The sequence below is a fragment of the Sarcophilus harrisii genome, chromosome 1, assembly GCF_902635505.1.
Source record: "Sarcophilus harrisii chromosome 1, mSarHar1.11, whole genome shotgun sequence".
In the NCBI taxonomy this organism is placed as follows: Eukaryota; Metazoa; Chordata; class Mammalia; order Dasyuromorphia; family Dasyuridae; genus Sarcophilus; species Sarcophilus harrisii.
Window position 1 is genome coordinate 245,637,809 of NC_045426.1, and position 14,013 is coordinate 245,651,821.

General features: G+C 32.4%; 1 protein-coding gene across 2 annotated transcripts in view; it reads left to right on the forward strand.

The window, feature by feature from the left end:
• Positions 1-14,013, forward strand: part of CCDC192 (coiled-coil domain containing 192) — a 327,828-nt gene that overhangs the window by 107,939 nt on the left and 205,876 nt on the right. For both annotated transcript variants that reach the window (XM_031939355.1, XM_031939363.1), the window contains 2 exons: positions 9,202-9,333; positions 10,821-10,877. In XM_031939355.1, coding sequence (XP_031795215.1) covers positions 9,202-9,333; positions 10,821-10,877 — 189 coding nt within the window. The remainder of the gene's footprint in view (positions 1-9,201; positions 9,334-10,820; positions 10,878-14,013) is intronic.

Sequence of the window (14,013 nt, forward strand, 5' to 3'; positions counted from 1 at the left end):
TTTTTCCCTTTTGTTCTGATTTTTCTTTCTGAACATGAGTCATAAAGCAATTGTATATTAAAAATAATTTTAAACAGAGAATGCTTAAACTCCTATCAGGAGTTTTCTGAGCATCCATCATGTTTTTTTCCTTTTGCCTTTTTAGAATAAAATTCTAAAGCATTTCCAATTCTGCAGCATCTCCAATCCCTCCAAGGTTGATTAAAATATGGTAGTTAATGGAATTCTGCCTAGCTAATCCTTTGAAAATGCTTTACCAAAATCTGTGGTACATATCAGATTATGTCCATATTTCTTCTCCTTCTTTCTTATAATCACTAGGGTGGAGAGCATACTTTTCCCCAAGTTTCTCATCCTTTTCCACCTTAGCATTCCTCTATTAGAGGAATGTGTTGTCCTTGAGAGCAAGAACTGCTTTTTTGCTTTTCTTTTTTTACCCTCAGCCCTCAGCACAGTGCCTAGCATATAATAAATGCTTAATAATAAATACTTGCTGATTTGACTTAACTTGATTTGCAATCTCCTTTTCAGAGAGAGAATCACATTTAGAATAGTTTTTTTTATTGGTTGATTCTTCAATTTTTGGAAATTATCACCAAGCCAAGTCAAGAAGCTATTAATTACTTCACTGTGGTAGAGAGAGAGCTCTAGCAGAACTATAGGTGACCAAATTCCTCTAGTAGCTACCAGTCTTATATGTGCTAGGACCATCTTGAACTAAAAATTCTTTAAGGTCCACTTAAGCAGTAAACTCTTTCTCATTTATATCACAGATATATTTTTTTCCTCTTACAACAAATATGTATATTTGAAGTATTATAATTTTGCTTTTGCAATAATCTGAAACCATTAAGATCATGTGTACCATAATTTTGGTATTTATGCAGTGCAGTAATTACATTAAACTGACTGCTTCTGACTAAGTGCAAAATATTCTCATACTTTCTCAACCTATCATCAAATTATTTCCAAACAACTACAAGGATCTGAGTACAAACACATTCCCAATAGATGGCCAGAAACATATACATATGTTCATTTTTATTCTATACCCCAAATCAATGTAGTTCTTCTATTCCTATATGTTACCTGGTAATTTTACCTCATCACCCATGTACTCACATCATCAAGACGTTATGGATGTTTGCACTCTTATAGCAAAAATGGCAAGATGTTTGAAAGCCATGATCTTTGGATATTATAAAAAAAATTGAAACCATTATGAGCTGTTATTAATATTCTGCAGAACCAAACCTCATATTGTTTCTGTGATTTTAAGAGCATTTTCTGATTTAAATCTATTCTTTTCTTATGTTGGATTTTCTTATGTTCTTTTCTGTTGGATTTTCAAATGAACTTGTTGGGAACACTACTTAGTAGTTTAACAGTGTTTCTGTGGAAGCTAACTGGTTTGTCATTAGTACAAGAGAAGAAAAACATGTTTGAAGAGATTATTTCCTTAGAAAGATTAGTTAGTTTATGTAGATATTGTGCAAGAATGAAGCAATATATGCAATTAAACTTTAAACATATTTGTCATTTAATATAGCACTTGTCATTTATCAGTAGAAAAGTAAACATTTTATATTATAACTTCATTTTCATTAATTGTAATGAGGTAGCTAAAAATGAAAAAAAAAAAACCTTTCCATTTCTTGGCAAGAGAGCTTATAAATTCTTTTAATATTTTCTACCATATATTTGTGTATTTTCACTTCATTTTTGCTTTAAATCAAAATACAAAGATAAACCTAATGTGTAATCAAATTGAAGGACCTGATTTTTTTCATTTGGCTATGCTACTTTGAGACTTCTCTACCATGCCTCAGGAAGCTCATTTACTGGGAGAACCTCGGTTTTCTATAGATCTCACCAATTTTGGGACTCCAATTTGTACCTACTATGCAAAGGCTTATTTGATTGAAGGATGAGGCCCTGAAATACAAACCTCCATTTTAAAGACTACTTAGCTCAGATATCTCCCCATTTCTCACTTGGCTGCACTATTGGGACTTTTCTGATGTCTCCACCATGCCACAAAGTTGATTACCTTTCCTCACCTTACTTTATAGTTTTCCCTTATTATTACCTTTACCCATGAGATTATAAACTCCTACAAAGAATAAACTAATTTTTAAAATGTTCCTCTCCCTGTTGCTTACCGCAGTGCCTGCCACATTTTTGTTATTAAATTCGTTTTTTTTTGTTTGTTTGTTTTTTGTTTTTTGTGATTTTTTTTTTTTTTTGGCAAAGATATTTGGTTTGTCATTTCATTCTCTGGCTAATTCAGGATTAAGTGACTTGCCCTGGGTCACACAGATGGCAAATGTCTGTGGCTGAATGTGAACTGAGCTATTCTGGACTCCAGTGTGATGTTTTATTTATTTCTCAAATTATTTTTTTTTAAATTTTGACATGAATAAGTGCTCTTCTAACCTCAAACAATTAGGGATGACTGAGTTTTCCAAATTACTAGAAATTACTTCTACAGAAACTAGAAGTTTCTATAAATAGTTCAAATTAGAAACTGAATATTACTAAGTTTTAAAAATAGTGTTTGTATAGGAAAAAAGATAGAATGAAACAGTCTTTATGATTTTTACCTGTAAAATTAAAATGGAGCCAATTTGTTTTGAGAACTTAATGTATCTCCATATATAGTGAAGAGTTTCTGCTCAAACTAAGGGAGCTCAGGCAACTTTACAAACTCTTGCATCAGTTTGTTCCTGTGCAGGAGGTGATTAATTTGTAGAACTCATAAAGACCAGGTCAGGAAACACTGGAAATAAGGAAGTCTTTGTGTTTAAGCCCCTCCTTCATCTGTAGCATGATCACTCCCTGACTTGGCAGCAGCCACTTTAATTTATTTTTGAATAATGACACAAAGGATCTTATCTTAAGGATTGGAAAAGTTGGCAGGGGGAGAAAAAAGAATAAACTGGAGGACAAAGGAATAATCACATTTAAATAAAGGTGAAAGAGGGCACTTCTAGAAAATAGATATTTCTAATTTAGTGAAATTTTATAACTCATTGATCTTGAGGTTTACAAGTTTATCGTACAGATAAATTAAAAAAAAAAAAAAAAAAAAAACAAACAACAACAAAAACTTGGCCCCAGAAAGTTTAAATGATCTGGTTAAACTCTCTTCTTAAATAAGGTCTTACACCAACCCCCCCAATTTTCCCACTGTTTCACTCTTTATCACAATGCTGCTCTCACCTAAAAGGCCTCTCCAGAGCCAATATGAGACAACTCCAGTATACCTGTAGCATAAGCCATACTAAAATATGACATTATATTAAACTTGTATCTATCCATCTGATATACTATAGTTAACAATTTTTTTTTCTGAGACGTAAGCAATAAGTATTTTCATTCATTTCTTCTTACTGAAATTATTTCTGTTTCCTTTGCATTACAAACCCCTCTCCATAAAGATTTCTTCTCTCAGGGATAGTTTATGGAAGGAGTCAAAGAAGAGTTAGACTGGTGCTTTGTGGGATCCCTGGGCTCTTGGACTTCTAGGCTGCCTCCACCAATATCTAAGGGCAGGTAGTGATCAAAGCAGTGGCAATGGTTTGACCTATGTGACATGTGCTATGTTCTTCTCTTTCTTCCTCAGGTGTCTTGCTACTTTAGCTAATTTGACTTACCTTTAGATACTGAAAGTAAGAATATAGGCTAGGTGGTAGATGGAGAAAAATGACCTAGTCTTCTTAGTTTATCTTTGCTTCTGTCTCAAATTTATTTATGTAAATATTTAAATTTAAATTAGTTATTTGTAATAGATAATTTTATTCTCATTTTAATTACTCATAGTATTTATTATCATGTTATAATAATTATAAATATTGGTAATCATAAATGCTCTTATTAGAGTTATTTAATTAAGCTTATATAGTTTTTGAGCATATTATTCATATCACTGTTCTGAAGTTCTTTAATGTTTTTATCAAATTATATGATATTTGGCTTGTAAGCTCCATAGGGGTAAGAACTGTTTCTTATCTAAACTATCTAGTTCCCTGAGAATTGTATTCAGGACATATTAGACATTTCATAACTGAAGAATTAATAGTCCCATTCTTCTTCTTCTTCTTTTTTGCTGAGGCACTTGGCAGTAAGTGACATGTCCAGGGTAACACATCTAGGAAATGTTAAGTATCTGAACTCAAATTTGAACTCAGGTCCTCATGACTTCTTCAGGGCTGGTGCTCTATCCACTTGCCACCTAGCTGCCCCTGTCCCATTCTTCTTTGAACAGATAAAGAAACTGAGGCTGGGGAAACTGAGTGAATTGCCCAACCTCAAACAGGTAGTAAGGAATTATTCAGAGGAGAGCACATTATAAATTGTAAACCAATATATAAATACAAGCCATCATTACTATGAGCCTAACACAAAATAAACAAAAAAGTACATGTTTTGAATTCAGATAATGAAATTTACCATTAACTAAATACATGGTGATCTCATGGCACCTTATAGGAGTAAATAAAGGATCACTATTGGATTGGGCAGCAGAAGTCCTCACTTTAAATCTTGGCTCTGTCTTTTGCTGTCTGTATGGCTTTGGAGCAACCATTTTCTTTTTCTGGGCCTTTCACTTTCCTCATCTATGAAATTATGGGATTGGACTACATGGTTTCTAAGATCCTTTCAGGTATAATCCTATCTGCTCTAATCACTTAAAAAAATAAAATCAAACAAAAATCCTCACCTTTCCTCGCTATCTTCTTATTTCCCAAGTTAGATTTGGACTTCTTTCATTGAGTTCTACAAAAGAGAAAGAATTAAACTTCTCTTTTAAAAATTTGATTGACACAATTTAAAAAATATTTTAAATATTTTTATTTTTAATATTTTAAAATAATTAAAAATTTTAATGGAAGTTTATTTGTGTATCTCTGATAGAAACCATTAATTTTGTGAATAAATTTAAGCTCACTAACTTCTTAGAAGAGATTTTTGTTACTGAATGGACAAAGGTTTTGTTTACATGAAATTCAAAACACCTACTTCATAACACAGAATTGATCTTCAAAAAAAAGAAGTGAATCACAAAATTTGGCTGTAATATATACTGTTGTTAACTTGAATTTCTTTCTATGTACTTTGCTGCTTTAAAAAAAATTCTACCACCATATTTTAATTTAGTCAATATTCCTTAAATTTTCCTGAACTGAACATTAGACTTTGAAATACATTTTAAGTTCCTAGAGATGAAAGAAATGTAGATTTTGACTCCAATCCATAATAATAACCTTTTTGTAAATAGTTTATGTCAAACAGGTTCTTAATTCTAGCAAGCAATAGTATGATGGCATCATCAAAAGGTCCTTCAGTCTCAAAGATGTGAATTCCTTCCTCCTCTTGATCCTTCACAACCATGTGCCCTGGCTGCAGATTCCCTAATGTTTGATCCTCAAGCTTGATCCCTATACATTTCCATTTTCTCCTCTGTGTGGTGAGGTGTTTGTGTGTGTGTTTGTGTGTGTGTGTGTGTGTGTGTGTGTGTGTGTGTGTGTGTTTGCAGGAAGGTATACCCTAGATTTTTGATGGGGAAGTGGTATAGGCTATTATGCTACAACTTTTCTTAATATTCTATTCCCTTAAGTGATTTAATTTTTTTCTAGTTGACTAGAGTAAAAAAGAAACTTTTATTTAATAGGGACCTAGATTTGAAATGTTGTATAGTATTGGGAATAGAGAAATGCATTTATATTGTGAAGACAGTGCCATGTTTTCAGCATTTCCAGTTAAGGAGAAAACAATAAAGTCTAATGTTTTTAAGTTGTCATCAGATATTAATTAGAATGGGAAATAAGCCTTGTCCTTCAGAAAAAGACTATGATTCCCCTATGTCTTTTTCCCATGATGTATTTGGTTATATTTGGGGCAGACTGAACCATCTTTCCTCTGGGGAAGTTACTTATATTTCCCTTTGAATTAATTTTCAAATATTTATATGGTAAATTTAAGAAGGTATTACTGTATTTCCACAATTGGCTCCCAGGATACCATCATTTCACATCTAGCGAAGTAAGTGTATCTTAAAAATGATCTTAGTAGATACAAGTGTAGCCCTCCCTCTTGACTATCCCATTTCCACTTTCAGTGGTTGGGCAGGTATCTGATATTTCTTTGTCTACTTACTTCTTCAAAGTTGTAGAGAACTCTGAAAGGCTGTCAGTCATAAGCTCCTACTTATATACTTGCCATTGTTAGACAAAGCACTCAATTAATTTTTAATAAATATATTTAGTAAGGTAAAAAATATAGAGAACCACTGAGTTAAAGCATTTCCTCCAAAATGGTGTACTTTCTTCTTATACATATAAAGTCCTTAAGGAGAAAGAGTTCAAACTTAAGATCCAAAGGTATTGATTGAGACACAGGAGTAGTGAACATGTAGAAAGTATAAACATATTTCCTGGTAATAGAAGCATTTTTTTGTACTTATGGCATACAATTTTTTTCTGGTTCAAAGAGTCACACTCCTTGAAACTATTTCTTTACTCAGGTGCATATATTCGCATATTTGGTTATATCTGTTTATCACTGGTTTTTCCTTCTTCATTCCTAGGTGGATGCATTGTCTCCAATTGGTCCTTTCTAATCTCTCTAATAAGTTGTCTTTGGTGGGGATGGCAATCCCTCAGGATTCATTTCCTCCTCCTCAACTCATTCTTTGCTGCTTTCTTATATAGGAGCTGCCTCCTAAAGGTGTTCATGACCCTGTTCTCTACCACTTGACTGTCTCACTCACTGCTGAACTGAACTTGTGTTGAAATTTCTCTCCATTTTAAAGCTTCCAAAGACATGGTTGGTGTGTTTGTTTAGGCAATCATGCTGTTCTCTTCTTGAATTAGTTAAGGAATTCACATCTGACAAAGGGGTCATATATAATCATATTTGCACATTAAAAACAACAATAACAATAAGAATAACCCTAATCTAGTCTGGTGACTATTGAGATGGGAATGTTGAATCACTTCTCTATGGGGGGAAAATAACAAAAAATGTATCTGAGAGAAACCCTTTCAAAGGAGATAGCTAAGGTCATATGACAAGGAGGAAGAAACAGAAGAGCAGGACAAATAAATCACAGAACTAACATGAACATTATCTTAAAGCTTTTTTTATTTAACTTGTTTCCTCTCACATTTTTACAGATCAGGAAAGTAAGATCTTTTAACATCATGTCCAGTGTTCTTTCCACTATTAACCTTTTAGATATTTTAAATCTAAGATTTTAGATTTCAGAAAGAAAAATATATCCAGTCTCCTTTAAATAGTCATGACATAAAACAACATGAGAAAATACTGAAGATTTCATGGTGAGGAATGGTGTAAAGAAAAAAGACCACCATCAGCAGATGGTTTAGAAATTATATAGAATAAACAACCACAGATTGGGGCACCAGCCCTGAAGTCAGGAGGATTTGAGTTCAAATCTGGCCTCAGACACTTAACATTTCCTAACTGTGTGACTATGGGCAAGTCACTTAACCCTAATTGCCTCAGCAAAAACAAAAACAAAAACAACCACAGAATGATGAAGGGGAACATTTCAGGTGGGGAAGGCCAATTTTACCAAAGGTCCCCCATAAGAGATGGCCAGAATATAAGATGAGAAAATGAAGAGAAATTCTCTTGTCATTTTCTAGGGGGAAAAAAAAACAACTAGAAGAATAAGCCTTGTGAATGAAAGGAAAAAATATGGAGCCCAAATATGCCACCTGAATTTCATAATAATAATAAGTCAAAATATTGCTGAATTGCTGGGATCACAGACATTTTGGATGACCTCCCATTTGGAAGACCTCAGGAAAATAGAGAATCCTGGGGTTAAAATTATTCACAAGTATTCAGAGACCTCAGTTTGTTTTGAGGCTTAAGTGACCTTGAGGAAGGAATGCTTGCTCAAGTTTGGGAATGTAAAGAGAGCTAAGAGTCAACAAAAAGAGAAAGAAGATAGACATATGACAGTTATTGGAGATGAGACCAGGAAGAACTGACTTTTAAAGCAGCTGGTGAGAGTGAATTCCAGTCAGCAACCACATTCTTTACATTTTTTCACCAGAATGTAAATCTTTAAATCTTTCTTTGGAAATTGAGAGGGTATTTGAATACTTGCTTACATATTTTACTTTAATGGATACTGCTAATAAATTACATGGTGATTAATTGTTATTTGCCTAATATTGAAAGAGAGGGAATGATTCCATGGGATATTTTCCTAGTGTTTTTCTGGCTTGTGAATTTGAGCCAAATAGTAAGGACGTTTCTCTGCAAACTGGGTAAATTCTGAGAGTATTCCAGAATACACCCACTAGACTATCTTTGAACTTAGAGCAAAGTAATAAGGAGATGGCCAGTAGGAGAGAAGGTGGTTAGTGTGGTTGTCACTAAGTGTACTTGAAAGGCCAAGAATTTTATTATTAAAATCAAAGTAATTTCATCCCTGAGTTAGCTTGGTTATGCATTAGTTCACTCTTGTATGTGATTGGATCTATGGCTGAAAAATCCTGTAAACGCCCCGATCTCTTATCTGCCCTGTCCATGTCAGATGGTTTCTATAATCATTATTCAAAAGACTCAAGGCTCCCACCATATATACAGAGCTCTTGGCACAAATTTATAATTTTAAGAAGTATTTATAGTCAGACCATGCAGACTAAGTTCTAAGGCAGCATGATGAGACAAAAAGGTTCTGAATTTGGAATCAGAGAATCTGGGTTGAATTCCATTTTTTAAATCATTTATTATCTGTATAGAAATGAGAAAATAGCAACATTTCTGGGATTTATTTCTTTCATTTACTACCCTATAAAATAAGAAGGCTTTATTAGATGACCTTTAAGGTCTCTTCCATTTCTTACCCTATTACCAAATGGTTTTGAAGCTCAGAGAAAAGGAAAGTTGAGGATTGAAAGTCAGAGTGTAGTATGATACAAGAAGATACACTAAAATGAAATAAATTTATTAGACAGCCTTGCACCAGGAAGAACATGTTTATTAAAATAAATAAAATCAGCATTCTTTTACTATTATTTGTTCATCAGTTATTTCTTATCTTCAAGGAAAAAAGTCAGTAGTTCTTCTCCAGATTATTTTCTATTTTAGATGGAATCAACAGCTTTTAAAGGGAGCTCTTCTTCCCCTGACTTGTATTTTATAACTTAATCTATTTAGCTTGTGGTGTCTGAAGAAATTAAGTCAAAATTACTTGAACAAGTGTCCTGGCTAGAAGAACAACTAGAGGCAGCTGACAATAAAGTAGCAAGGGGGCAACCATGTGAAGACATCATGCATGCCAAAAATCAGGTATGTAACAAAATAACTCATGTTCTCTGATCCATATCAATGCTCAAATAGCCTCATCATTAATAAAACTTCTATCATAGTAGCTAGAAGAAAAAGGAAATTTCTGCAAATTTTTTCTTTTCACATTAGAATTTAAGGGCATGATTGAAAAACTAATGAATGTTTAATTTCGTTTCAAGACATCATATTATCTATTGAAAAATCACATAAAAATCCAATAGTTACTTAAAAAAAATTATTGTCCTTCAGCCATTATTAAATTTATTGAATTCTGTAACTATTAAGAATGGGATACCATTTTTCCTTAGTATGCAAGGTTGAAAAATTCTTTTCATATAATAAAATTCCAAAAATTAGAGTTATTAAAATTAGAATTGAGTGCATGTAAAAAATGAATTCACCTTTGATGCTTTTGCAAATTTATGTGAATGAATTGTGTTTTTTGTTGAATGTAAGAGCTTGTTTCTGGATTTCATTATCTAAAGGAAGTGAAAAACAGAAGCGGCTGTATCATATTAGACCCTATTTCTTCTAAATTGATTTTTTTTCAAATGATCACACTAGAGTTATAGATGATGATGATGATGATGATGATGGTTTAAGAGTGCTATCAATAGGAATGGTATAGGAAATAGGTTCTTATAATGATAGTTTCTTTAAAATGATGATTCACATGATAGATATCTATCATTCATAAGTTCATAGGATCAGTACTTTTTTCTTAGCCAACATGTGATATTATATATGATCTTATGTACCTAACAACAATTGATGTGCACCAACAAACTTGCCAAAAGTGGATGTGCCAACAGACATTTAACGAATGTTTCTCTGAAAAAAAAAAGTACATATTACACACATTTAATATTCACTGTTAATGTTTTCTCCATACCTTTTCCTAAGCCTAGACAGTCAACAAAACAATAAATCAAGTCGATTTTTATGGTATTTTCTGATTTCTAGGGAATAAATAGTTACACTGAAATTTTAGCAACTAATTTTCACTAGATTGGTTCTAGTACTTCCTTGGTATAAAGATTTATATTTTGAATTTTAAAACAAAGCCTGATTCAATGAGAAATGTATGTTTCATTAAATTATGACACATAATTATCTTCTTTTAATTTAGTTTCAGAATATTCCTTACTCTCTTTTCCCAATTCCATTCAGCAGTGTGCTAGCGTATCAGTAGCCAATTTAAATTCAGTAATAAAATGATGCATGTTTGAAATTAAGGTTACTTTTTCATTCTAATTGATATCACATAGGTATTAATGATGATTTTAATTCTTATTTTAGAAAATAATTATGGATTGATTTTTTTTGTGTTGGGGATCAATAATCATGCTCTTTTTCCTATGAAATGATCTCTAATATATATATATATATATTTATTATATATATATATTTGTGTGTGTGTATAATATATATATATGTATAATGAAGTGAGAAAGTTAATGTGATTAAAAATTTCTTCCCCTTTTCAGTACATAGAAAAATTGCAAGCTGAAGTTAAAGCTTCACAAGAACAACTTGCCACTCATGTAAGTTTTCCCTTTTTTTCCCTCTTTTTCCTGCAATTCTTATCTTGTTTCTATATTTGTAATATTTGAATCATGTGAATAAAGACATTTGCTTTCACTGATCATATATATTTTTAATTGCTTAAAACATTAACAGAAATATTTTTATGGGATGTCTAGATGGGGATTATAGAACAAACCAGTTTTATCCTTCAGCATATTGAATTATAATATCTTGAAATAAAAATGTAATAATATATAACTTTAGATAATTATTTTAATAGAAATAGAATTCTAACTTTCAATCATCATAAAGTCCAAGTGATATATTAACAGAAAAGCAGGGTTCAGTGAACTTTCAATAAGTAGCTAGAAACTAAGGAAAAGATGATGAAAAACTTATAGGCTAGGATTAGGAGGGAGCTAAATTGTGGAGTATTTTAGGATCATAGAACTGGACTGTCTCTCAAAAGGTCAACTCCATTTTGCTGACTCTAGGCAAATAAATATTTAAACTTTCTAGAATATAGTTCCAATAGAATATACTCTAATCTCTGGTTAATAGAGTGATGATGTAACCTCATCATGGTAGATTTTAATTAATTTTAATTAAACCAACTTCCTTTCTTCTGATCCCCTTTGAATATGACAAATTTGATTAGCATCATTCCTCTTTTGGGAAAAAAGTTTAAATACTGGCAATATTAAATATTGACATAGAATAATTTCATAAACATTTAAGCAATCCCTTCAATACCTTTGATCTTTCTTCAACAACCTATTTACCATATCTTTATGTCTTTTTTGATATCAAGAAAATAATTTCCTAAGATACTACATTCATATGTGAAGTGGGGATAATAAAATACACACTACCTGTATTATGTAACTGTTGTAAGGATCAAATTAAATCAAATTTGTAAAATGATTTGTAAATCTAAAGTATATAAATGTTAGATACTGGTATTATTTAAATTATTTTATTTCTCTCCACTGATGAAGAATCTGCACTACTCCCTTGTGATATGATTTAGCAGAGCAATTTAGGCAGCAAATGCTGTATTTGAAGTTCAGCACCAAATGATGAGATTGTTGTAGGCACCAAATGTTGGGGTTTGGTCATATGAAGAATTCACAATGGTTATTCTCTTTAGCAAAAGGTAGGTTTACTTAAGAGAAGAGTCACAGCAAAATAAAGAGATACAATAAACACCAGGAGTGGTAAATATGAGATAGTGTTAGGGGAGCATATAGTTAGCGAGGAAAGAGGTTTTAACAATTAATGATAGAAAACACAAATTCTCTAATGGAAATCACATTTAACTAGGAAAAAGGAAATATACCTCTATTCACTGGCAGGTTAAATCTTAAAAGGGATTTAGCATCCTAAAAAAGTTAGTTAGCTATAAGAAAGAGAAAAATATCATGAAGGGGGATGAGAGGAGAGACACCAGGTAGCACCAGGGAGGGGGAGCAGAAAGATATCACAAGGTAGAGAGCTGTGTCAGACTATAACTCCAAAAGGGATTCAGCAAAGATGGCACAAACCATGGACAGATTTACAGGAGAAATATAACCTCAGGAATTTGACATAACATGAATTTCTGATTGGTCATAGCAAGGCGGGGCTACCCAAGACCTCCACAGAGGGTGGGACTATAAGACTGAATTGATCCCCATCAGTGCCCTTCCCTGCTTGTTTCAGAAAGTAATTTTTATCACTACTTAGGATTATCTTGGCTAATCTTTCCTAGTTAGTCAGGACACATCACTTGTGTCCTATTATATACATGAAGACTTGCCTTTTTGGAAAGACAGCATGATGTAGTGAAAAGAGTATTGGATTTGAACTTTAAAAGAACTGGGTTTGAATCCCAACCTTACTATATGATCTTAGACAAATCACTTAACCATTCCAGGCTTCATTTTTCTCCTTCAAATGAAAGAATCTGAAAAATTTATTTGTAGGGTCTCTATTTTATTAATTATTTGGTTTTTTTTTTTTTTTTTTTGCTTATGGACACATGATAGTGAATATATAGGTAGAGCAATAGGGAATAATGTTTTTACATTTAATTCCCCATGCTCTGTTACCTAATTTTCCAACAATAAACAATAACAGTAGGGGGACACAATTTAGTCATATTGCATCTCCCAGGGTTCAGCTTTTTCCAGCACCCGGGCTATGTGTCACATCTAAAAAGAAAAACAAGATAAAAATCTAAAATACTATTTACTGTAACATAAAAGGTATATCAAATGTATTTGGCTCAGCTTCATTTTCAGATATAGTAGAGGACTGATATCTTCCCCATATTTTATACTTATGTTGTTTCCTCTACCTGAAATAATTTGCCCCATTCCTAAATTTCAGCACTTTGGATCTTATATTTTCTTTTCGATTCAACTTTTTGTTCCATTTCTTCCTATCATGATCAATTCTACCCTGCCATGATTTTTCCATTCATTGTAGATTCATACAGATTGTATCATATCAATTTGAGTTTGTTGTTTTGTTAGAATTGAAAGGAACCTGAGGTTAATTTATTTTAATCTGATGTTAACCACAAAACTTGTAGATTAGAAGTGACATTTCCAAGGTCACATGCTATGCCCATGATTCATTCATAGGTCTGTGTGAATATATATGTATAAGGGCACTAAAATAGCAGTTGGGGTCTATATTGTTTCATGTGCTTCCTTCATTAAAAAAGGCGGTATACCATTGGTTAATTATATAAAGGAGTGTAATACATAAAGTATCTCTCCTCTAGTCATCAACCAAGTTGTCTCATCAGTCTCCCTGATACAGATTTAGGGGACCTCCTAAAAAGTAACATATTCCTGTTGGTCACCCAAGAACATTTAACCTACAAATACTATAATTATTCCTTTCCTTTGCAGCCAAGCTGTGCTTTTTTTTTTTTTTTTGACAAAACTAGTGAGTCAACTTTAATGTTAAACTAGGGGATGATGCAATGATTGGCTAAAAAGAATTTTTAAAAGAATAGAAAATGTATGGCTCCAATATTATCTCACATCTGGAGTGTATTTTCTCAATAAATGAATGACCCTACCTTCACATCAAAGAGGCAATCAACATACAGTGGCTATATGGTTTGTTAACCACAGAGAAAATTATTTAATGCTCCAATTT